This window comes from Mus caroli, chromosome 7 (genome assembly GCF_900094665.2).
Source record: "Mus caroli chromosome 7, CAROLI_EIJ_v1.1, whole genome shotgun sequence".
In the NCBI taxonomy this organism is placed as follows: Eukaryota; Metazoa; Chordata; class Mammalia; order Rodentia; family Muridae; genus Mus; species Mus caroli.
The window spans coordinates 124,105,182-124,130,135 of record NC_034576.1 but is presented as its reverse complement, the minus strand read 5'-3'; the positions used below and the strand labels follow the sequence as shown (position 1 = coordinate 124,130,135).

General features: G+C 47.0%; 1 protein-coding gene across 1 annotated transcript in view; it reads left to right on the top strand.

The window, feature by feature from the left end:
- The window catches only part of Gga2 (golgi associated, gamma adaptin ear containing, ARF binding protein 2), a 32,862-nt gene extending 11,356 nt beyond the window's left edge, over positions 1 to 21,506 (top strand). The window contains exons 4-17 of the mRNA XM_021167457.1: positions 1,733 to 1,831; positions 2,815 to 2,938; positions 6,481 to 6,581; positions 7,731 to 7,811; positions 8,263 to 8,400; positions 10,258 to 10,339; positions 11,288 to 11,413; positions 12,117 to 12,206; positions 12,475 to 12,503; positions 12,883 to 13,013; positions 15,298 to 15,455; positions 18,625 to 18,794; positions 19,752 to 19,862; positions 20,472 to 21,506. Of these exons, the coding sequence (XP_021023116.1) occupies positions 1,733 to 1,831; positions 2,815 to 2,938; positions 6,481 to 6,581; positions 7,731 to 7,811; positions 8,263 to 8,400; positions 10,258 to 10,339; positions 11,288 to 11,413; positions 12,117 to 12,206; positions 12,475 to 12,503; positions 12,883 to 13,013; positions 15,298 to 15,455; positions 18,625 to 18,794; positions 19,752 to 19,862; positions 20,472 to 20,582 (1,551 nt within the window). The 3' untranslated portion in view covers positions 20,583 to 21,506. The remainder of the gene's footprint in view (positions 1 to 1,732; positions 1,832 to 2,814; positions 2,939 to 6,480; positions 6,582 to 7,730; positions 7,812 to 8,262; positions 8,401 to 10,257; positions 10,340 to 11,287; positions 11,414 to 12,116; positions 12,207 to 12,474; positions 12,504 to 12,882; positions 13,014 to 15,297; positions 15,456 to 18,624; positions 18,795 to 19,751; positions 19,863 to 20,471) is intronic.
- Positions 21,507 to 24,954: the final 3,448 nt, after the last annotated feature.

Here is a 24,954-nt window from a genome sequence, read left to right as displayed (position 1 = left end):
CTCAGCAAGAGGAGCACTGAACCTTCTCTCTAGCACCACTCCCTTCTTCTAATGTAGTATTTCCTATTTCTAGAATTGAAAATAGGCCTCTTACTATCTTTAAAACAAGTTGGGGGCTGGATGTGTAATTCCAGCACTTGGGAGGTTAAGGCAGGAAGATCCTAGTTAGAGATCAGCCTGGGGAAATATTGGTGGTGGTTGAGGCCTGTGTAATTCCAGCATTCCAGAGGCAGAGCAAAGGGATCGCTGTATGCTTGAGACTAGACTGAGCAAGAATTCTAGGTCAGCCAGGGCTTTGAAATGAAGCTCTGTCTCAAAAACAGACTTATTTGATATGTTGAAAAATTATGGGCTGGAGAGATTGCTCAGTGGTTAAGAGCACCAACTGCTCTTCCGAAGGTCCTGAGTTCAAATCCCAACAACCACATGGTGGCTCACGACCATCCGTAATGAGATCTGACGCCCTCTTCTGGGGTGTCTGAAGACAGCTACAGTGTATTTAGATATAATAATAAATAAATCCTTAAAAAAATTTATTTGTTTAAAAAAAAAAGAAAAATCACTGTGGGCTGGGCATGGTGATTTATGCCTTTTAAATCTCAGCCTTTGCGAGGTAGGCTGATCTTAATGTTTGACGTTAGCCTGGTCTAAGTATCGAGGTCAGGACAGTTAGGGCGACATAATAGAGAGATCCTGTCTCCAAAAAAGGGAAAGAAAAAGGAAAAGAGAAACTAGTTTGGGCTCAGGAATGCAGTCCCAGTTTGCCTTTGGATGCCAGGGCTGGTGGAGCAAGCAGTTCTTAGGCACTGTGTGCCAGGTTTCTATTGCTGGGGTGGGACAGACACTCGGGCCAGTGTCACTTCCCCAGAGAGTCATCTAAGCACCCCACTGAGCTTCTGGACCCAGAAATGGCACTTCTAAACTGAGGATGCTGTTGTTTTAAGACAGGATCTCACTGTGTAGCCCCTTCCGGCCTGGAACTCACTAGGTGGACCAGGCTGTCCTGGAACTCAGAGACCCACCAGGGTCTGCTGAGGATAAAGGTGTGCACCACCACATCTGGACATTGTTTTTGGTTCACTATTTATTTTATGCATATCAGTGTTTTTTCTGTGTGCATATATGTATGTATATCACATGTGTGTAGGGTGGTGCCTAGGGAGGCCAGAAGACGGTGTCAGCTCTCCTAGAACTAGAGTTGCAGATGGTTGTATAGTACAGTGTGTGTGCGCTGAGAGTTGAACTCAGGTCCTCTGGAAGGCAGCCAGTATTAACTGCTATGCTATCTCCAGCCCCATTATCGTATGTCTCTTGATATAGCAGCTCATGTAGCCCAGGCTAGCTTTGAACTCTGTCAAGTATCTAAGGATAAATTTCAACAACTCATTCTGCTGCCTACTTACCTAGTACTGGGATTCCAGGTGTGCACACCCACTCAGTATGCTGCTCGGAACCGAGGGCCTCAAGCATGCTATTAAAGACTACCAGCTGAGCCAGAGCCCAGCCCAGCCCAGCCCAGCCCAGCCCAGCCCAGCCCAGCCCAGCCCAGCCCAGCCCAGTGTGGTTTGCTTTCTCCTAAAGGCCAGGGGACTCGAGTGAGAAAGGACTTGAGGGAAAGTTAACTATGGCTCTGCACATCAGCAGCTGAGGCCTGTAAGCCTCCAGGTCAGCCTGTCGAGCTTCAAGGCAAGCTCGGAGTGCTGGCTTTCCCTCACGGGGCCCTTGTCTGCAGGTGCTGGAGATATGCATGAACCACTGTGGGGAGAAGTTCCACAGTGAAGTGGCCAAGTTCCGCTTCCTGAACGAGCTGATCAAAGTATTGTCCCCCAAGGTGAGTGTCTGGACATGGCCTGCCCACCATGTTGCACCTGTGCTCCACCTTCAGACTTTATCACCCTGCAGGTGAGAGGCAGGTGGGCAGAACCTGTCTACCTGTCGGGGGCAGGGGCCCTTTGTCCAAAAGCTGTCACCTTGCCAGTGTCTGAAAGAGTCACATTCATAGTTGACCCCTGTCCCTCCAGTGTTAGCAGGTTTTTTTTTTTTTTCCTTGAAAGTGGTAGCAACTGCTGGTGGGCCTTGCAGCCTGCGGGAGGTGAGAGACTGGAGCATGAGGTCCAGGTTTCCTAGGAGAGATGATGGAGTGATAGCCAGGTGTGACTTAAGTTTCAGGCTGCCTTTTGCCTTGTCTGCTGCACCTTTATTCCTGACATTGGTCTTAAGCTATGTCACTCACATGCCACTGGCACCAGCGTGCACCCTATAGTTGAGTTGAGTCCTGACCCAGGCTGGTTTCAAACTTGGGGCAGTTCTCCTGCCTTGGTCTCTTAGCTACTGGGACTTTAGCAGTGGGTCTCTCAACTTGTGGGTTGCGACTCCTTTGGGGGTCAAATGACCCCTTCACAGGGGTCACCTAAGACCATCCGCCTATCAGATATTTATATTCATAACACTGGCAAAATTACAAGTATCTGATAGCAACGAAACAGTGTTATGGTTGGGGAATCACTGTGAGCTGAGGAACTGTATTAAAGGGCCTCAGCATTAGGAAGGTTGAGAACCACTGGGCTATAGGAACGAGCGGCTGTGTGTGCTCGGCTCTGCTCCATGACGAGCTTCTGTCTTGGTGGTGCCGACTGGATCACCTTGAATCCAGAGGAGGCTTTGAGATCTGGTGCCAGGGAATTTGTCCTCTGGGTGTGTCTCATTCCCAGTCCACCTTGAACTTCAGTAGCATCTCTTGGGTGGGAGGTGGGGGTGGGGGTTGGCCTGCTAGCCCGAGTCCCTTCAGCTCTCTAATTCTTCTGTTTACTTTAGTACCTAGGGGCCTGGGCTACGGAGAAGGTTAAAGGCAGAGTTATTGAAATCCTCTTTAGCTGGACAGTCTGGTTTCCAGAAGACATCAAGATCCGAGACGCTTATCAGATGCTGAAGAAGCAAGGTTTGACCACAGCGTTCTTGTCGCCTGTCCTCATTGTGTTGTGTTGGTTCATGTGGCCTAGGCTGGTCTCAAGCTCACTATGTAGCTGAAGCAGACCAGGCTTTGTGCATAGGAGGCCAGCACTGTGTCGCCTAAGATCCCCTTTATCGCTGAGGCTGGAGCTGGCAAGACGGCTCAGTAAGTAAGTAAAGGTGCTTGCCATCTCTGAAGCACACGTGGTGGAGGAGAAAACCAAGTCTCCCAAGTTGTTTTCTCATCTCTGCTTGTGTGCCCTCATCCCATGGCCTTCATTCACGGTCTCCTGCCTCAGCTTCTCAGAGCTGGCGTGATGGATGCCTGGTAGCTGAGCTATGCTTGCTGGTCTGCTTTCCACTGCTCCTTGTAATCCCCAATCTTCCCTTAGATTTTAGCTTAAGTGGTCGCTGGCTTGCGTTCTCAACGTGTGGTGTCAAGAAGAGTTGTTAAATTGCAAGCTGGCCAGTGTCTTGCGATTATTGTCAGTACCAGAGTTATAGCCATCTATCTTTGTGTGATCTGCCTGGTGCTTGGATTCGATTCATGTCAGGCTCTTTGCAAGAAGGTGCTGGGTTCAGCATTCGATGTTTTCCCCTGCTGCAGGCTACAGCCTCTGGGGAGCTCCATTACACCACAGAGTACAGGGCTTAGGACAGTTACCTTTTGGCCTGATTTTTTTGTGTCAGTTCTTGAATTCCTGAGGTGATATAAAGCCTTAATCAGAGCCCGTGTATGTACTGTTCTGTGGGTTTTGTGATGTTTTCTATCTGTAGAAGTATTTTATTTTAGGTGGTACTTGCATAAGCTCTCTACCAGTAAGTTACATCTCAAGTGTGTTTCTTGAAGGCTGTTGATGTTCAGTGTTGTCGTTACTGGGGAATCAGGGTCTCTTTTGCAAGTTCTTTCTCGTAGATAAAAAATAGACTTCAAAGGGAAGACAGTTTTATTGGAGTTGGAGAGGAAAAAAAAAACCAACAGAGCTGAGGGCCAGCTATGAATCCCAGCAGCTGCAGGGAAGGAGGAACGTGGAAAGAAGGAAGACAGAAAGTCATGTCTTCCGAGTTCCAAGTCAAGGAAGCAGCAGGCACGCCCATAGCAGTGGCGGTTAGGGGGAGGGGCTTATGATGATGTCTGAAGTCTGAAAGGTGGTTTGATGAGTAACAGTGTTTGTGTGCAAGCATGAAGATGTGAGTTTGAATCCCCAGGGCCCAAGTTAAATGCTGGGTTTGATGCGTGTGCTGTCCTATGGAGGAGAGATAAGGAGAATTGTTAAGGATTGCTGCTGGAGGTCAGCATAGCTCAAGTTCAGTTACAGACTCCATAAGAGAATAACAGCCAGTTGTGGTGGTGCACCCCCAAGGATTTGCTGAAATGGGTAGAGGCAGGAGGATCACAAGTTTAAGACCAGCCTGCGCTATATATTTTCAAGAGGGCTGGAAAGACGTGTCAGTGGTTAAGAGCATAGACTGCCCTTCCAGAGGACCTTGGTTCAATTTCCAGCACTCAGATGTTGGCTTACAGCTGTCTGTAACTCCAGTTCTAGGGGATCCAGTATCCTCACGCAGACACACATGCAGCCAGAATGCCACTGCACATGACATAAAAATAAGTAAATCATTTAAAAAAAAAAAAAAGGTGGGAAATGAGTCGTCACAATTCCTAAAGACTCCCATGCCTTTGGAAAGGCACACAAAGGCTTTTAAGGTTAGAACTTGAGGCTGTGGAGATAGCTCAGTCGATAAACACCTGCTATACAAGGCCGAGGGCCACAGTTCAGATCCCCAGAGCTCACATAGAAGTTGTACAGGCATGGTGACTGCCTATAAACCCAGCACTCAGGACAGAGTAACAGGATTTCCTGGGCAAGCTGACCAGCTAGGCTTGGTGAACTGATAGCAGCTTTAGGCTTCCACTCACATGCATGCAGATATGCCTATATACATGTGAACATGCACAAACGTTACACATGCAAAAAACCAAGGTAAATTCAGAAAAGTAGGCAAGCTTAGCAGCGAGGACCTGCATGGAAGGTGGTTCTTCTGGGGTAGATAGCTCAGTAAAAGAACTGTATTCTACCCATTGTTTTAACATGCCTTCACGTGTACCATTTTCCTTTCCTTTTCTTTTCTTTTTATTTTTGTTTTTTTTTTTTTTTTTTTTTTTGGTTTTTCGAGACAGGGTTTCTCTGTGTAGCCCTGGCTGTCCTGGAACTCACTTTGTAGACCAGGCTGGCCTCGAACTCAGAAATCCGCCTGCCTCTGCCTCCCGAGTGCTGGGACTAAAGGCGTGCGCCACCACGCCCGGCTATTTTTGGTTTTTTAAGACAGGGTTTCTCTGTAGCCCTGGCTGTCCTGGAACTTACTTTGTAGACCAGGCTGGCCTCGAACTCAGAAATCCACCTGCCTCTACCTCCCAAGTGCTGGGATTAAAGGCATGCGCCACCACTGCCCAGCATATCATGTTTCTTGAAGTTAAATCTTTTGGAGAGGCAATTTCCTATCCTGGTGATTGACAGTTACCTATTTGGAATCACATTTTTTTTAAAAAAAAAAAAAAAAGATTTATTTATTTTATGTATGAAGGTATTTTGCCTACATGCACATATATATATACACTACATACATGTCTGGAACTGGAGTTACAGACAGTTGTGAGCTGTTCTGTTGGTGCTGAGAATTGATTGACCCCTGTCCTCTAGGGGAACAGCCAGCACTCCTAACCACTGAGCCCTCTCTCCAGCCTCCCACCCCCCAGTTTGGATTAATTTTTAAAAAATAATTTATGTGCATTGGTGGTTTGCTTTAATGTATGTCTGTGTGAGGGTATTGGATCTCTTGGATCTGTAGTTACAGGCAGGTATGGGCTGCCATGTGGTTGCTGGGAATTGAGTCTCGGTCCTCTGGAGGAGCAATAAGGGCTCATAACCACTGAGCCATCTCTCCCATCCCTGGATTAACTTTTAAAAGAGGGAACAATAGCGTGTCTCTGTGATCTTACAATCTTTCGGACAATTTCAAATGTCATATCTTCACCAGGGCTAAGTATGACTCAGATCCTATTCTTTTGACCAAAATTAATGTGTCAGATTAAAAGAACTAAAGGACAGCAGATGTATAAAATAGCTTTGTTTGCCCAGAGACGATAACCTCCCTTGTAGGTGTCAGCATAGCCTGGCTACCTCCACCCCTTCTCACAGTGTCTCACTGTCTAAGGGGGACAAAGTGGTAAGTAGTTTGGTTTGGTTGTTTTTCCTCAGAATTAAAGTGTGAGCTGGGTCAGTGGGTAAGGACATTTGTCACCAAGACTGATGACCTGAGTTCAATCCCTGGAACCCATGTGGTAGAAGGAGAACTGATCCCCACAGACTGTCCTCTGATCTCCACGTGTGCTGCTGAGTAGATATACCTCTTTCCCATGATAAATGTAAAAAAAAAAAAAAGTGTCACCCGGGGAATGGGAGGTAGAGCCAGAGCTAATGATGGATTCCTTCAATATCAACATCGTAAGTCATGAATTGCGTATTTTAGGAATTATAAAGCAAGATCCTAAACTACCGATGGATAAAATCTTGCCCCCACCGTCTCCCTGGCCGAAGAGCATCTTTGATGCTGATGAGGAGAAGTCAAAGGTAAGGACCTCCCCCTGACTTGGTGGCTTATGTGGAGTCTGACTGTCCTCTGCTTTGGGAACCAGGACTGCGGAGAGCTTCCAGGCTTCTAGACTCCTATGGGTGGCCACATAATAAATGCCAGGCTGGGCACCGTCCTTTATCTGTATTCCTGTTGGGGTCGGGGAGGCTGGGCTGATGGATCTAGTTCCGTATACATGTGGAATTGGGAAGGGAGTAGCGGATAGGAGAGGGGTGCATGTTGGCATGGATCCTTTGTTCCTATAAGCCTGACCCAGCCTATTGTCGTTTCCCTGGAAACGTCCAGGAATGGTAGCCTTCCCACATCTGGGGAAGGACTCTGTGTGCCGGGCATATGCTCAGTATGGAACTAAATGGGAAATAAGACTTTGGTGAAAGTCTACCCCATCTTCAAGCCTGTGGCCAGGTCTTCCTCAGTGTTCCTAACATTTATTTATATAGTTTTTACATTGCTGAGCATGGAACCTAGAATGTGTGTGCTAGTCAGGTGCCCTGTAACTAAGCACACTCCTAGGCCCACTTGTGGCCTTTTGAGTTAGATAATTCTCTGCTGTGGAGCCACTTTGTATTCCAAAGGATCTCTCACTACCACTGGCTTCTGCTTACTCTGTGCAAGTAGTACCCTCTTCAGTTGAAAATGTCTCCCGGGCTGGAGAGATGGTTCAGCCGTTAAGAGCACTGACTGCTCTTCCAGAGGTCCTGAGCTCAATTCCCAATAACCACATGGTTCTCACATCCATCAGTAATGGGATCTGATGCCCTCTTCTGGTGTGTCTGAAGACAGCTACAGTGTACTCATATAAAGAAAATAAGTATTAAAAAAAGAGAGAGAGAGAAAATGTTTCCTTTCTCTTCCTCTGTTATCCCCATGCCCACCAGCCAGCTCATTACTATTGCACCCCCAGATATCATTTAGGGGATATAATCCTCCCATCTTCCATCCCATGAGAAACCAGGTCCTATACTCCCAGCACCCACATTCCAGTGTATGGGTTGGTAGCATAATGCACAGTAGCCCCAGTGTGGGGCTATTGGTCCTGCTAATTCCTCATTGGTCATGCGAATCACTGTGCTCCCACTCTGCTGGGGGGACAATTACAGCTTTACCCACTCTTGTTCACTCCTCAGCTTCTGACAAGACTTCTCAAGAGTAACCACCCTGAGGATCTTCAGGCTGCAAACCGGCTGATCAAGAATTTGGTCAAGGAAGTAGGCATTTCTGTAGTTGGCGCTGTAGATCTGGCATTTGACGGGGCTGATACGATAGTGTGTGTGGATGTGTGTTAAGGTGTGAAGAACAGCTAGCTTGGAGAAGAGATGTCCTCCTCATGCTGAATGGGACCAGCAGGATGGTGATTAGATTTGAGACTCCTTGCAGAGCTTCCCGGCTTCTTTTATCCAAGGGACGAAGCTTTTGGTGTTAACAGAGTTAGGTTTGGGAGTCTGTTCCAGAAGGATTGAGTCTGAATGTACAGTTGAAGAGTCCCCAGGTCCAGAGACAGTATTGCCATCTGCAGGAATTCTGGGCGAGCACCTCCGCTCACTTAAGTGTTCATGACTTCCTGAACTCCCAGCATGCACTGCCTTTCCCTTTCTGGTGTTTAGTTAGGAGTTACCGAGGCGACTCCTCTTACTTCTGTCCATTTGGTTTCCCTCAAAGGAACAAGAGAAGTCTGAAAAGGTGTCCAGGCGAGTCAGTGCAGTAGAGGAAGTCCGCAGCCACGTGAGGGTGCTGCGGGAGATGCTGAGCATGTACCGAAGGCCAGGTCATGCCCTGCCCGACCAGCAGGCCCTGCAGGTAATCTCCAGTTGTGACCTAAGACTGCACCTACCGTTATAAGCATGATGTATGGCACCCATGTGTTCTGTGGCTGCCATGCTGGTCTGGAGAGTCAGGTTTCTCTGTTCCTTTGTTCTCCTTCCCTCCCTCCTATGTCCACCAGCCACTGATACATTATTTATCTTTTATTCTATTCTCTAAGTAGAATGGCCCTTGTTTTACATTCTTTCATGGGCTTATTGACCACTTTTGTTGCTTCTCTGGAGGACGTCTGCCCAAGTGCTTTGCCCATTCCCTTGGTTGTCTTATGCCTTTTTGTTTTGTTTTTGTTTGGTTTGAGACAAGTTAGCTGGTCTGGAACTTAGTGTGTAGATAAGATGTCATACACACCTGCCCCTACTTTCCAAGTGCTGGGATTAAAAGTGTGGGCCACTACACCTGGCTTTAGAGCACTGTTTCTCAACCTTCCTAATGCTGGGACCCTTTAGTATATAGTTCCTCATGTTGTGGTGACCCCAACCATAAAATCATTTTCATTGCTTCTTCAGGACCGTATTTTTGCTACTGTCATGAATCGTATATAAATATATGTATGTAAATAAACATACATATAAATATCTGATATGCAGAACAGTCTTAGGTGACCCCTGTGAAAGGGCTGTTTGACACCCCACCTCAAAAGGGTCAGAACCCCAGGTTGAGGACTCCTGCTTAGAGCGTTCTTTATGTGTATTTCAGACCCAAGTTCCTTCTCAGACTATACACTTCAATCCTAGGCTGTCTTTCTCCTGGCTTGATAGCTTCTTTTGAGGCACAAAATTTGTATGCTTATCTATGTGTGTTCTTGTGTGTGTAGGTACACATGTGTGCATGTTTGTGGGGACCAGGGGTCAACTTTAGGAGTCATTCCTCAGTTACCATCTACCTTGTTTTTTTTGAGACAGGTTCTCTTATTGGTCTGGAACTTAGCAAGTACTCCAGGTCGGCTAGCCAGTGTGCTCTGGGGGCCTCCTGTCTCCACCTCCCCCAATGGCTTTTCTACATGGGGTTTTTGTTTTTTTTTTTTTTTTTTTTTTTTGGTCTTGTTTGGTTTTTATTAGACACATGGCTTTTTTTGCATGGGTTCTGAGGACCAAACTTAGGTCTTGTGAGACTTTATTGCCTGGACTGTCTTCCCAGTTCCAAGTTGGTTGTTGTTGTTGTTTGTTCTTTTGTGATGGGCTTTCTAATTTCATTGAAATCCAGTGTGTCCTGTAGAGGACACTGCCATCTGGCAGTTGAGCCCAGGAAAGGGCCGGGACAACGAAGCAGGCAGCCTGCAGAGAGGCTGAGGGAGGGGGTTAGCTGAGGGAGGGCGGTGAAGCTGCCGAGCTGGCCAGAGCCTCCCTCTCTCCTCTTCCCAGTGTGAAGAAGATGGCTTGGGGGTGGAGGGGGGCGGTGGAGGGGAACGGGATCCTGTGGAGAATATCAGGCAAGTGTTGTAAGGGGATTGAGCCATCAGGACAGTTGGGACAGGAAATTCTCTGCAGGGTGTTGGTGGCAAAGCAGGTGCAGCTGGACCAGGAAGGGCCACATGCTGAGCTACAGTCCTGCACTAGCACTCCTGACTAACCCAAATGTGCCCCCCAACCCCCTCGTGTGTGTGTGTGTGTGTGTGTGTGTGTGTGTGTGTGTGTATGTAGAGAGGCAAGAGCTCTACTGAGCTCTAGCCCTAAACCCTCTAATGTTTTCTGATTCTGTCACGCATGTTACCTCAGAGCTGTAGTCATGGAGGTAGCACAGAAGACACCTACACTCTGAGGCTGCTGAGGGAGACGTGCGAGGACTTGGGTGGGGCCTGGGTGAGAGAATGTGAACCAGGCTATGTTTCCCCAGGTTGTGTATGAAAGATGTGAGAAGCTGAGGCCCACCCTGTTCCGGCTTGCAAGCGACACCACTGATGACGACGATGCTCTGGGTAACTAACAGCTCTGTTTCTCTGGGTGTTGCTGCGCCCCAAGTGTAAAACCGATGTGGGCGTGCTACTGGGGAGCCACAGACAAGACAGATAGATTTGAGTTTGGTATGGGCTGGTGGCTTACGTCTTCTGAAGATTCTGGGTGCGAGTAACAAACATGAAGATCAGACAGACGCCTATAGACAGCTACAGGGGACATCGTGTGACTGTCCCTCGGAAGGCCAGGAAACAGTGGCTGCTGGCCTACCTGCTTGCTTGCTTTCTTTTCTTTCTTTCTTTCTTTCTTTCTTTCTTTCTTTCTTTCTTTCTTTCTTTCTTTCTTTCTTTCTCTCTCTCTCCCCCTCTCTCTCTTTTTCTTTCTTTTTTTTTTCTTTCATGAAAAACATGTCCCTGACTTTTTTTTCTGAATATGTTTTACCGATTGTATTCTCTTGTGGTGATGTTTGTCTGTTACTGATATTGCAATTGATAGATAGCTCAGGTATAATTGAAAGACTAAGATTATATTATAGTCAGATATGGTTATTATTATGTATGCTTCAGTTAGGATGCCAAATTTTCATGAGAAATACCAGACCTATATTTTCAGACTGGCAAAGTGTATAGGCTACAAAGCTGATTTGTGTACCCATTCTCCAGATACGGGAAGCTTTCAATAACAGAATCAGGTAACAAGAAATGTTGGTAATAGTGACATCCACATCAACCTGTCTCAGCTAAAAGCATCCCCCAGAATGCCTCACTCAAAGAGCAGTGTGGATGGTAACTGTGTGGACAGTGGGACAAAGAGCTAAAGCTCACTGATGGAGTCCAGTAGGAAGTTGGGCACATGATCAAGGGTCTGGGCTCCTGAATGAGCCGTGTGGAGTCACTAAGAAAAGACAGAGATAGGTGGCTGTCTGCTACACTGAGGAGTGCTGAATCTTTTTTTTTTTTTTTTGTTCTCAGCGGAGATTCTTCAAGCAAATGACCTTCTTACACAGGGGGTTCGGCTGTACAAACAGGTGGTGGAAGGCCGAGTTAGTGCTGGAAACGCAGTGCCCGCCGCAGTGGGAGCCATTCCCGCTCCCAGAGGTGCGAGCTAAAAGCCTTCTGTTTGGGGCAGGTGCAAGTCACGAGAATGAGGGAGCTTGCCTCTGTCCCCTTTTCTGTAGAAATAGGTTGCGGGTAACAGGAGCCACCATACACCCATGGCAGGTTAGAGCCCCACCATGGCTGCATGTGTAAGCAGAAGGCTGTGTCTTGCCAGGTTTTAACCCCTCTTGGGTGCTCCTAGGAGCCTGAGACCAAGGAAGTGGTCAGTGGCTCAGTAGTCGATGTTTGCCCAGCATTCACAAGGCCCAAGATTACATCTCAGCACAGCCCCCAAAAGCAGTGTTTTGTTTTGTTTTGTTTTTGAATTGCATGCTCTTTGGTCTCTGACCTACATCATCTCAGTCAGCATTGCTTGGAGCTCGGCCTGAGAATCTCTGAGTACTGTAGATGAATTTGATCAGAAACCCACAAAGTTGTAAGTGGAAGAAGTAGCCTAAGCATGCTACTTACTGCCCTGGGTGATGAGAGGGGTCAGGGCAAAAGGAAGACCTCAGTGACTAGGTGAGGGCCAAGTCCTTTGGCCACCTAGCGTGGGCCTATGGCTGACTATTTCCCAGCAGCCAGCTCAGGCAGAAGGCTGTTGGTGAGAGGCATGCTGACTTCGGGAAGGAGGATGCCAGTAGGGATTAAGCGGAGACATTGTTTTTCATGTTTGGATCTTTTAACCCCATCTGTTTAATAGCATTCCCGAATCCAGAACCCTGTGGGTTGAACTGTCCACTCATTGACCTGGAGACGCCATCTTTGCTTCATCAGGACCTGGCAGCCTTAGGTAAGAGAGAATGCTATTTCGGCACAGAGAGGCCCCAAGTAGAGGACTGAGTGGGTTTGTCTCCCCCAGGCAGCATGGGCCTCCTTTTGGGGATGGGGGGGGGTACTACTCTAGCACATCAGGCAGTATGGCTAAGTCTCTTTGGGTACGTGGATTGACCTTGGGCAGGTCCCTAGTCTAGGCTTGTAGATACCTCAGAGTGGGTGGGCATGCCGTCCAGCCATATCGACTGTCTGATAATGTTTCCTACTCTGCTTCTTTCTCATAGGAATCAACGATGTTCCCACTAGGAACCAGGTAGGAAAAGCTCTTCCTGGAGTGGGGGGTTATGGGAAGGGTCACTCAGTCCTACCCTGGTGGCCGTGCTGCTGGCCTGCAGAGTGATCACTACTGTACCATTCTTGGGGATTCTCAGCTCATCTTGTGGGGTTGGCTCCAGAGTGCTTCATCTGTCCTGCTTGGTTTAGTCCCCACCTTCTCTCTCTCTCTCTCTCTCTCTCTCTCTGTCTCTCTCTCTCTCTCTGTCTCTGTCTCTGTCTCTGTCTCTGTCTCTCTCTCACACACACACACACACACCCTAACTGTAACTGGCTTCTGCTTCCTGAAGGTCTGTGCAGAGATCTTCTGTTCTGCCCCTTCCTCTCCTGCCACAGATGACATGATTTTGGTTTGACAGGTTGTTATTCCAAGTTGCTGTAATGACAAGAAGCAGCCGGGTGCCATCACACTCATGGGGGGTGGAATCCAGAGTCTTTCTGCAGACCGGAACCTGCTGGATCTCTTCTCACCACAGCCATCTCCAGGACTGTGAGTGTTCTGGGCCAGTGGCTTCTGCCTGCAGCTTCCCCACCCCCTCCTGCTGAAGCGCATGCTCTGTGTGTTACAGGTGCATGCTGCTGCTCCTCCTTGGCTGTCTCATCTTACCCTATCCTAACTCAATCTAGAGAGAGGTTAAAGTTTGACAGAAATCAATGACAGATGATGTGTGTGTGTGTGTGTGTGTGTGTGTGTGTGTGTGTACATGCCATGGTAAGCAAGCATGAGTCAGAGGATAATTTTGTGAGGTGCATCTGTCTTGCCTTTATGTGGGTTCCAGAGATCAAGCCCAGCTGGCTAGGTTTTGTAGTAAGTATCTTTACCTGCACTGACCCATCTTGCTGACCTATTTTGTTTTGTGAGACAGTTTTCTGTCTAGGTTGGCTTCAAACCCATTAGAAGCCAAGGATGACTTTGAACTTCTGGCCCCTACCTTAAGTGCAGTGATCACAGCCGTGTCCCATACACTCTCCAAGGCTGGCTGACATAATTATAGTGCTTCTTTCTCTTTCCTGACTGCTGTGTTTCTAAATTATGTAAAACTAGAGAAAAAAGTGTAGGTCTTAAATACCATTCCCTAAAAACAGGGTAAAAAAAGTTCTTTCTTTTTTTTTAAAGAGGATTTCTTTTGACCTTTTGATCAAGCCAGCTCAGTCAGTCAACAGGTTCTCCAGTGTAGGAGTGAGGATTAAAAAGAAAAAAGGCAATTAGACAACATTGTAGCATCACCCCAGCCAGTGCTGAGGCTGAGGCAGGTTTATTTTTTTCCCAATCTGCTTTTATACCATTTTAATTACATGCAGATAATAAGGTCAGTTATAGGAACAAGCAAGACAATAAACACAAATAGTCAAGGAACAAGCAACAAGGAACAAGGAACAAGCAAGGCAATAAACAGTCCCCAAATCACTGTTTCTTAGGGACCAGAACAACCAAGGATTTTATGAAGCCTACTTCCCTGTCCTAGCCCAAAGTCAGATCCTTGCCTGAAACCTACTTCTTTGTTCTAGCCTAAAATTAGATTCCTGCCTCAACTTAACTTCCCTGTTCTAGTCTAAAATTAGATTCCTGTTGGAGCTTACTTCCTTGTCATAGCCTACTGTCAGATTCCTGCCTGAAGCCATTTCCTTGTCCTTGGCCAATGTCAGATTCCTGCCAAGTGGCTCCCAAAGGTCTCCACAACCCTCGTTTCCGTTCTTTCTCTTTCTCCCCTTTTGCCTACAGATAGGAATCTCACTATATTGCAGACTCCCCTGTTGAGTGCTGGGAGACAAGCTCGTGCTTCATGCATGCCTTTGCTTTTGTTACACACGTGGTTGGTGATGCTTGTTTTTATGAAGCTGCATTCCAACATGACCTTTTCATTTTTTAAAGATTTCTGTGTGTATGCATGCCACATGCAGTTGAGTGCCCTTGGAGGCCAGAGAGGGTGTTGGATCCCCTAAAGCTAGAGGTACAAGGGGTTTAGTTTTGCCTGGTGTTGGTACTGGGAGCCAAACTTGGGCCCTTGTTTGTGCTCTTAATTACTGATTCATCTCTCCAGTATATGCCCTCTTCCGCCCTGCAGTCTCATTATGCAGCCCTGACTGTCCTTGAATTTGTTGAGATCCACCTATTTCTAATTGCTGAGTGCTGTGATTAAAGGTGTGTACCACCATGCCCAGTCATGCACTTGTGTTTTTTTTTTTTTTAATGTGTATCTGTATTCCAGGGCATCAACCCCCTGCTGGAATGACAGGTGGCTTTTGGGCTATCTGACTTGGGTTCTGGGAAACTTATCTCCTCTGGAAGAACAGCAAGCAAGCACTTTGGACCATTTAGTTATCCTTTCAGCCCCTTAAATTTTTTTATTACATTTTTTTATTTATTTAGTGTTTGAGTATGCATGTGTGAGTACATGTGTGTCCACAGGCACCCACATCATACATGTGGAGGTTAAAGAACAATGTAGGAGTCGGTTCTGTGCATAGTGTAGGGCCAAATGCAGGCTGTCAGGCTTAGCAGCAGCTGCCTTATCCTGAGCCTTCTTTCGGTCCTCAGGAACTGGTTTAGTGCCCTGTTACATCTTTGAGACATTTTTATGTGAGTTTATGTGTAGGTGTACTTCATTCTAACAGTTACATTGTGGTTTGTGTGGCTATAGTTAATCATTTTCCTCTTGAGAAGGTGGGTATGTTCGCATGCAGAGTTTGTTGTTATTCAGAAAAACGAAGAACAAAAACTGAAGTCTTCTAGTTTTTGTTGTTAGTCATTGATCATTTTCACTTCTTTGCAGGAATTATGTTCCACAAAAAAGCATCCCCAAGGAGGTGCCACCAGGTACCAAGGCCTCTCCAGGTTGGTCCTGGGAGGCTGGGCCATTGGCTTCTTCCACAGCCTCACAGAATACACCTCTGGCTCATGTGTTTGTCCCTTTGGAGTCTGTGAAACCCAGTAAGTAGTTTGTACTCCTTCTTTGTTAGGCCTCTAACGACAACAAACTACTCCACACTGATAGGCATGGTCGTTAAATTGAGGTTGTAAGGCTGGGGGAGAGGGGAGGAGGTTTTTTGAGCTGATATTTTTCTTAGTCTTCTTTGTATTAGGAGTGTCACCTGTGAGGGTATTCATAGGTAGAGTTTAATGAGGAGGTCAGAATCTACTTTGGAACATAATAATGTCCATCTGGATGCAGGGAGTGGAGGGTTAATGTGACTGGAAGTGACTGACAAAAGGTCAGGGAACTGAAGGAAGAATTTAGCTAATGCTGTTACTTCTGTGGATTCTCATAGCAGAAAAGTGGGTTTTGCCTCAGCTACAGAGGAGAGGAGACCAGAGGCTCTGGCAGCTAAGGCGATATGCAGTGGTCTACATGGCAGTGCGAGCTGCAGAGAACATGCCGGAGTCCAGGGCTCTGCTTTTGTACAGCCCAGAGTCTTGTGTGGGGGAAAGGGGTGGGGAGCTGGAGCGCTGGGGGGCTGGAGGCAGGGCAGCATTGTCTAATTGGTAATGGCGGGCATTCTGCTCATTCTGTTTTGTTAAGTTTTGATTGAAACAATAATACGTGTCCAGTGTTAATTTCTTGGTTGAGATAATTCTGCCACAGCTATGTAAGGTGTTAACATTTGGGAAGGTGGGTCATGAACTTAGGAGAATCATTTGTTTTGCTTTGTAACTGTTCATAAATGATAAATAATTACAATACAAAGATTAAACATAGGGATAAAAAGGAACAATAACATTCTCAGATAAAAGCAGGGTAACACACAGCTGACCAGCTGGTCAGAGGCAGCCATGCTGCTGAGGTCTTTTATGCTGTGGTTCTGGGTGTCAGCCCTGAGACCTTGCACAGTTGAGGTAAGCACTCACTATTGAACTGCATCCCTTCCTCCTCCTCTCCACCCCTCCTCCTGCCCCTTCCTTTGATTTGTAAGGCAGTCTTATGTATTCCACGTTGGCCTAGAACTAACTATATAACCACGAATGATCTTTTTTTTTAAGATTTTTTTTTTATTTTATATTTTATTTATGAGTACACTGTAGCTATCTTCAGACACACCAGAAGAGGGCATCAGATCCCATTACAGTTGGTTGTGAGCCACCATGTGGTTGCTGGGAATGGAACTCAGGACCTCTAGAAGAGCAGTCAGTGCTCTTGACAGCTGGGCCATCTCTCCAGCCCATCAAAAATGATTTTGACCTTGAGGTTTTTCTGCTTCTGCGCATTACAGGTGTATGCCGCCACACCCGGCTTATGTGCTGTTGGGGACCTGACCAGCACCTCTTGCATGCTAGGCTGGTACCTGCTGAGATTCATCTCTAGTCCTTTTATTTTCTGCTTTGAGACAGGGTCTGGCTGGCCTGGAATTCATAGAACTAACAGGATTTTTTTTTTTTTTTTTTTTTTTTCCTCCCTAAAGTTAAATCCCTACAGTGTTAAGATTAATGCTGTTAATGGTCCTAGCCTGTGTGTGTGTAGTGTAGGCCCAGTGCCCACAGAGGTCAAAAGAAGGTGTCATACTTCCTGGAACTGTAGAGACCCTTGGGAACCACCATGTGGATGCTGGGAATCAAACAAGTTCTTAGAAGAGTAACCTGTGCTCTTAACTACTAAGCTATCTCTAGCCCCTATGATCCCCTTTTAAAAAGATCTGTGTCTGCGCAAGTGTATGTACAGCTGTGTGCTCAAGTGTTGTCACCTGCATGCATTCAGGGAGACGAGAAGAGGGTGTTGAGAGTCTTCTATCACTCTGAGAAAGAGTCTCTCCCTGAACTTGGGGTTCATGCTTTCTCAGTAGACTCCAGCAATTCTCCTGTTTCTGCCTACATCAGAATAAGGGCTAATGGGCCAGTGCAGGATACATCACTTATGTGGGTGCTGCATTTCAAACTTTGAGCCTCATGATTATATAGCCAGTCTGACCCACCTGTCCAGTTCAGTAAGTATAGTTTTAATAAAACAGCACCACATTCTTTAGAGTATTTAATGTCTAGTGACTTATAATTACAGTACGAGCCTGGAACATTAATCTTTCTCCTGTGTCAAGGTCAGCTCTGAACTCACAATGTAGCTGAGGATGGTTTCAATTTCCCATCTCTTGCCTTTGCTTCTGCCGCTAAAGTACTAGGATCACAGACTTGTGCCTTCATGTCAGGAACAAGGGCTTATGTATTTTCTTCTCAAATTACTGTTAGGACCATTTCCTGGGGAAATCAGATCAGTGTCCTTTCCCAGGAGTACCATCTTACTGGAACCTCAGGGAGGATGCGTACTTCCCGCTCTTCCCCTGTGAGGAGACGCCACGGCCAAGGCAGCTTATAGAAGAAAGCATTCAGCTGGGGGCTTGCTCACACTGTCAGAGGGTGAGCCCAGGATCATCATGGCAGGAAGCGAGTTAGAAGGCAGGCAGGTAAACATGGTGCTGGAGCAGTAGCTGAGAGCTCACATTTAATCTGCAGGTAGGCAGAGAGAGCACAGACAGCCTGGCATGAGGTTTTGAAACCTCAAAGCCCCCCGACATACCTTCTCTAACACGGTCACACTGCCTAATCCTTTCCAAACACTAAGCATTCAAACATAAGGGGTTATGAGTCCATTCTCACTCAGACTGCTACAATGTGGCTGTATGTATGTGGTCATATGAAAGAAAGCAGAACAAAACAGTGTTTGTATTGCTTGTTTCCAATGTAATTGTTGTTGTTAGTGTGTGTATATATGTTCGAGACAGGCTCTCATTATGTAGCCTGGCTGGCCTGAAACTGTAGACTAGGCTGGCCTAGAACCCTCAGAGATCTGCCTGCTTCTTCCTCCTGAATGCTGGGTTTAAAGGTATGGTCCACCATGGCTGTCTTTATACTTGTTGGTGGTGGCAGTTTTTTAAATTTCATTTTTTGTGATATTCCATGCTGTCTATAGTGTTCCTACATAACTTTAGTCAAGATCACATTCAATGGCCCTTTCCTAAGCTGGGTAGTGTGATGAGGATGGGTGGGTGGTGGTAAGGAATTGTTCTGCAGTAGAGGAGTCCAGTGTGGATTTGGGCTTCATGGTGCAGATGGCATGGTGGAGAGATGGGAGGCATCAAGTGTGGGTACTGACCCTTGTCGGCTCCCTGTCTCCCAGGCAGCTTGCCGCCCATTGTCGTGTATGATCGGAACGGCTTCCGAATTCTGCTGCACTTCTCCCAGACTGGGGCCCCTGGCCACCCAGATGTGAAGGTGTTGTTGTTGACCATGATGAGCACTGCCACCCAACCTGTCTGGGATGTCATGTTTCAGGTGGCTGTCCCAAAGGTGAGCCATCTGCTGCTAGCCAGCTCTGACCTTTTCACAGTGACTTGTTTCTGCACACTTGCTGAGACATTAGTTAGGTGTAAGAGACAGGTAAGGTAGACTCTTCTTCACTCAGGCTAAACATAAAACTGGAGATTTCAGTGGCTTACTTACCAGATAAGGACCTACCCAGTTATGTTTTTAAGTTAATTCCTTAAACATATTGTTTGTGGTTTGTTTTTAAGACAGGATGTCATATGTAGCCCTGGCTGGCCTGGAACTCATTATGTAGAACAGGCTGTCCTACAATTCACAAGGATCTGCTTGCCTCTGCCTCCCATTTGCGGTGACTAAAGGTGTATGCTTTGTTTTTGATACAGGGTCACACTGTGTAGGCCTGGCTGGCCTGGAACTTGCTTTTTGCCAAGCTTGGCCTCAAACTTACTCTTCCTGCCTCTACCTCTTGAGTGCTGGGAGTATAGGTGTGTGTTATCACATCTCACCTAGATGAAGATAGTTGGCTCTGCTTTTCTCTTTGGGCTCTCCTGGACCCTTTAAAGCATGAACGTGGCCACTAGTATCCAGGGTTACATGTCCTCTTTTTATTACCTAGGCTTAAAAGCAAGCAAGCAAAGACAGAAATAGATATGTGTGTCCTCTCACCCATGTGGTAGCCTGTCACTGCTTTACATTGTTGTCAAGCCACGGCTTGATCTAAGTGTTGTGTCCAAGGGCATAGAGCCTAAGAGGCAGGTTGAGAGCTCAGGCCAAGATTTTCTCTGGCATTTTATGCTGCCTCTCGGAGGCCAACTGGGAACCACAGTTTAAATATATTCTTGTGGGCAGAAGGAAAGGCTTCTGTGGGACCATACGGGTGTCCTGAAGTGATTTTCCTGAGGGGGATTAAGCTGCTGTTGGCCTGAGTGTCCTTACTGATGAGGTGGCTTTCTGGATTAACATGTTCAATTTCCCCCATAGTCAATGCGAGTGAAGCTACAGCCGGCATCCAGCTCCAAGCTCCCTGCATTCAGTCCTTTGATGCCTCCAGCAGTGATATCTCAGACGCTGTTGCTCGACAACCCACACAAAGTATGTTCCTGGATCTTTGGTAGCATGAAGTAGACCCTGAACTAACACATTGAGGCTTTGCTGTCAAGTCTGGGGAGCTTCAGGTTGAATCTGGGGTGGAACAGTCCTTACTTGCAGCCTGCTTTGCATCAGGGCTTGTTAGAAGATCTGTAATGGTGTGTCACAGCTGGGAACCAAAGAAGAGACATGTGAACTCATTCCTAGACCCCTCTGGAGGAGGTATCCTGTCTTCCAGTAGGTCTCTAAATTACTCTTTGGGACTGCTGGGGTGGGCTGGGCTTCCAAGATACATGCCTGGCACTGGTATTTATAGTTCTAAAGAGACAAAGCCAGGGTATCCACTCTACGTCTTCATTTGGGGGAATTATGTAAACACACCGAGCCAAGTATAGTGGTATACAATAATACCAGCACTCCAGAGGAAGAGGCAGGCCTGATTTACACAGCAAGTTCCAGGCTAGCCTAGGCCACACAGTAGACCCTGTCTCAAAAATAAATAAGCTGTAAGCTGTTCCTTGGAGAGTCTTAAGTTGGGTGGAAGCTTTTACTATAGGCTTGACTCTCTCTTCCTACTGATTGATTAACATCTTAGCCTCTCTTTTGTCCCAGGAACCTATCCGGTTGCGGTATAAGCTGACTTTCAACCAAGGTGGGCAGCCGTTCAGTGAAGTAGGAGAGGTGAAAGACTTTCCAGACCTGGCTGTCTTGAGCACTGCCTGACTTTTCAACCAAGACTCTTCAGTCACACTTAGGCCAGTGTCCTTTTACTGTCTGGTCGGGACTTGTTGTAATGTAGTGCAGAGTGCCAAGGATTCGCTCCTGATGCTAGGCCTTGATTGCCAATGTGTCTGTTGATCATGTATGTGTGGGTGCGTGTGTGTTACTGGGGTGCTGGGGGAGGAGGGAGAGCTGGGCTTGGGATTTGGGCAGTGTGGGGGATGCTGACCACCTCTGAGATCATCTCTGCTGCACTCATACCTGCTTCTGCATGTTGGTTGACACTGTTGCCCCCTGCCTCGAGTTGGAGTTTTATAAGCCAAAGTTTTTGCCATGTATTGTTAATCTTTTCATTCATCCACTCTGTGCCTTGTCAGCCTTTGACAGTCTTAGTTACTCCCAGGCTGCTGTTCTCAGGGACCTTAGAAAGGGACCTGGTTGGTCTTGTGACAGAGTGTCTTCTGGGGCACACTCTTCCAAGAATGGCCTTGTCTTCATTTTTCATTAGCAAATGCTGCTTGCAGATATTCAGTAAGACCTTCTAAATGGAATGTTTGTTGTACTGGTTCAGGCAAGGGGCTTGCCATGAAACCAGGAGACCACACTTGTTGGGCCAATCATGTCCTTCACTACAGTGCCTTAGATACTCCCTTAGATGGACCCTCTGAGGCCTTGCTCAGGCCTTGGGTTCTGTGGGTTGGGCAGCCTGTCTGGGCCCTTACTCAGGACCCACAATGTCATCTTCATTCTTTCTGTTCACAAACATCTCAGAGCTCTTTCATTGTGACCCTGTGTTCGTTGTTATAAATCATAGTTAAGGGGGGCCAGCCCTGAGCCCTCACAATCCAAGGTGGGGAGCTGCGATGCAGGTAGAGAGCCATGTGGTGACTAAGTACAGAACATCATTGAATAAATACTGTGTTCAGATCTGCCTGGTGTTGAGTCCACAGGGGATGCATTTAGAGGGGACAGGCTGGCGGGGAATGGTTTTCTGCCAACAAGTGAGGACATGATGAAGTGTTCTGACTAGCTGAAGGAGCTGGAAAAGAGGGGTGGGTGTTTGCCTCAGGTGTCCCCAGAAAGGAAACTCAAGCTACTGGTCGAGAGCACCTACTATGTGCTGGGTACTTTGGATGCGTGCTTCAGCAAGTTCTGCTTGGCTGGGTCCATGGGAGAAGGAACCCTGAGGTCTGAAATGGGTGCTGAGGGCTGGAAAGTCCTGGCATCCAGTCTTGCGGGTTCTGCCTCAGAAACTGGAGGGCTGTCTCTGAAGTATGACATGTTCATCTAGTCGGATATCCAACAATTTTCTTTAGGTGTATATTGATGATTTCAGTAGATTTTTAGGATAGCTTCTGGCTGCTGTTTTTGTTTGTTTTTGAGACAGTCACTGTAGCCCTGGCTGGCCTGGAATTCACCATGTAGACCAAGCTGGCCTCACACTCACAGTGATCCACTGCCTCTGCCTCCTGAGTGCTGGGATTAAAGGTCTGCACTACAATGACTGACTTTTTTTTTTTAAAAAAATAGGTCTCATGTAGCCCAAGCTGACCTCAAACTCACTGTGGAAACTGAAAGATAGTGACCTTGAACTTCTGATCCTCCTGCCTCCAACTCATGTGTACCAAGAAGTCCTGACAAGATGGAACCCCAAGCCTGTGCATGCTAGGCAAGCACTCGTCCAACAGAGCTGCATCCCCAGCCCCCTGGTTTTTTGTTGTCTCAAGCTATAGTCCAACCTGACCTGGAACTCAAATACCATGTTCAAAGACACATGATATAGTAGCCAATATACACTACACACATGTGGAAACAGGCTAGAGCAAGGCATCCAAGGTTTTTTGCCCTTAAATTCCCAGGAACACGCTCCTCACAGCCCTGTTCCCAGATGCAGCTTCAATATCACAGTTGCCAATGCATTGTCAGTCCCAGGAGGGAGCCAGGCATGGTGGCGCACTCCTTTAATTCCAGCACTTGGGAGGCAGAGGCAGGCAGATTTCTGAGTTTGAGGCCAGCCTGGTCTACAGAGTGAGTTCCAGGACAGCCAGGGCTACACAGAGAAACCCTGTCTCTGAAAACCAAAACAAACAACAAAAAAAAAAGCAGTCACAGGAGGGAAAGGGGAAATGCCAAGGCTTTCTGGAAACTTCCCACGATGTCTGCCTTCACATCTTGTCCTGTATGGGTATTTGGCCACACCTAGCTGCAAACCACACTGGGAAGGTATGGATGTTGTGGGCAGTGCAACACAGTATAAACTTGGGGCCTAGTTACCATGGAAGGAGAGATTCAATAGTATGGTACAAAATTAGCAAGCAGTCTTCCCTCTACTGTGAGAGAAGCCTGCTTTCAAACTATTGCTAAATGAAAATGCAGGGTATTCTTCTTTGTTGTTCTGGCCATCAAGTTTATGGCTTTGTTAAGGTTACTACTGCTGTGATAAAACACCATGACCAAAACACCTTGGGGAGGAAAGGGTTTATTGGCTTACATTTCCACCTCACAGGAAGGCAGGTCAGAAACTCAAACAGGGCAGGAACATGGAGGCAGGAGCTGATGCAGAGGTCATGGAGGGGTGCTGCTTACTGCCTTGCTCCTTGTGGTTTGCTCAGCTTGTCTTACAGAAGCCAGGACCATCATTCCAGGAATGGTCCCACCATAGTGGGCTTGACCCCTCTCTCCATTAATCACTATTTAAGAAAATGCCCTACAGACTTGCATGCAGACTGATCTTATGGAGGCATTTCTTTATTACAGTTCCCACCTCTCAGATGACTGTCAAGTTTACATAAAACTAACCAAGCTACATCCTCATCCCCTGGTTCTAGCTTTAAACCAAACATTTCCCCCAGATATTTGGATATACACATAACTGGCCATGGTTGGGTCTTGGAATTACAGGTGGGTTTTTTTTTTTTCAACTTCATTTCCATTTACTGAAATTTCTAAACCAAATAAAGCTTTATTTCTTATGTTTAGTGTCACTGTTTTGATGGGTATTAAACATGATTCAAAATTAAAATATAAAAGGTGGAAATTCTGGGTTGGGGTGATGGCTCTTAAAAGCGCTTGCTGTACAAGAGTGAGGCCCTGAGTTCCATTCCTAGAACCTACATAGAAAAGCTGAGTGTAGTGGCAAGCACAAGTAGAAATAGCACAATCCCTGGCGCTGGCGCTTGCTAACCAGCCAGTTGGTGCGTAGCAGGCCCTGTGAGACCCTGTCTGAAAACGTAAGGTGGATGGTCTCTGGCCTCCACAGGCACACATATGCACACACACGGAACAGAAGTTCCCTCATCTGCTTTCCAGAGCCACACTAGGAATGCTAAGCAGACTGATGTGACACTAGATAGCTGGGGGAGAGTAGGTACACCAAGAGCAAAGGATGGCTCAGTCTTCCTTTCACCTGAGCTATAAACCAGGTGTCTTTAGTTCTCTCTCCCCAGCCACGCTTGTTTGAAGGATCTGCCTGAGAGTCACATTCAGTTCTTTTATCTCACATGCACCCTCTTGAGCAGCCACCTAGTCTGCCTTAGCACTTTAGCTCAGGTTGACTTTGAACTCCTGATCCCCTTGCCTCTACCTCTCAAGTGCTGGGATATAGGTGTGCACCCCCACAGCTGACTCCTTACACTCTTAGTTGGTAACAATGTTTAGAATGTAGTTAGGGGCCACCAGATGGCTCAGCAGGTGAGGTACCTGCATGTGTCAAGCCTGACCACCTGAGTTTGATTCTGGGAACACGGAGGGAACACTGAGTCTCTCAAGTTATGACTTCCACACAGAGTCTCACTGTATCTTGGCTGGCTTGGAGATTGTTATATAGACCAGGCTGACCTTAAATTCATAGCGATCCATCTGTCTTTGTTTCCTTAGTGCAGGGATTAAAGATGTGAACCACAGAGGCAGGTGGATTTCTGAGTTCCAGGCCAGCCTGGTCTACAGAGTGAGTTCCAAGACAGCCAGGGTTACACAGAGAAACCCTGTTGCAAAAACAAAAACAAACAAAAATGGATGTGAACCAATGTGCTCCACTCAGCAATTGTTTTGACATGGGCAGGTGTGGAACTTCCATATAAAGCTAGTTTGGGCAGACTGAATTTGTGTTAAAGCCAGGGAGCAACACTCAAGTGTCCCCCACTACTTAAAAACAGAAAGTCTCTTGAACGTAGGCTCTTTGGCTTAGGATGACCTTGAACTCTTGGTTCTCTAGGCTCTAGGTCCCAAGTGCTTGCATTAAGGATGTACACCACTGCCGGGCGTGGTGGTGCACGCCTTTAATCCCAGCTCTCGGGAGGCAGAGGCAGGCGGATTTCTGAGTTCGAGGCCAGCCTGGTCTACAAAGTGAGTGCCAGGACAGCCAGGGCTACACAGA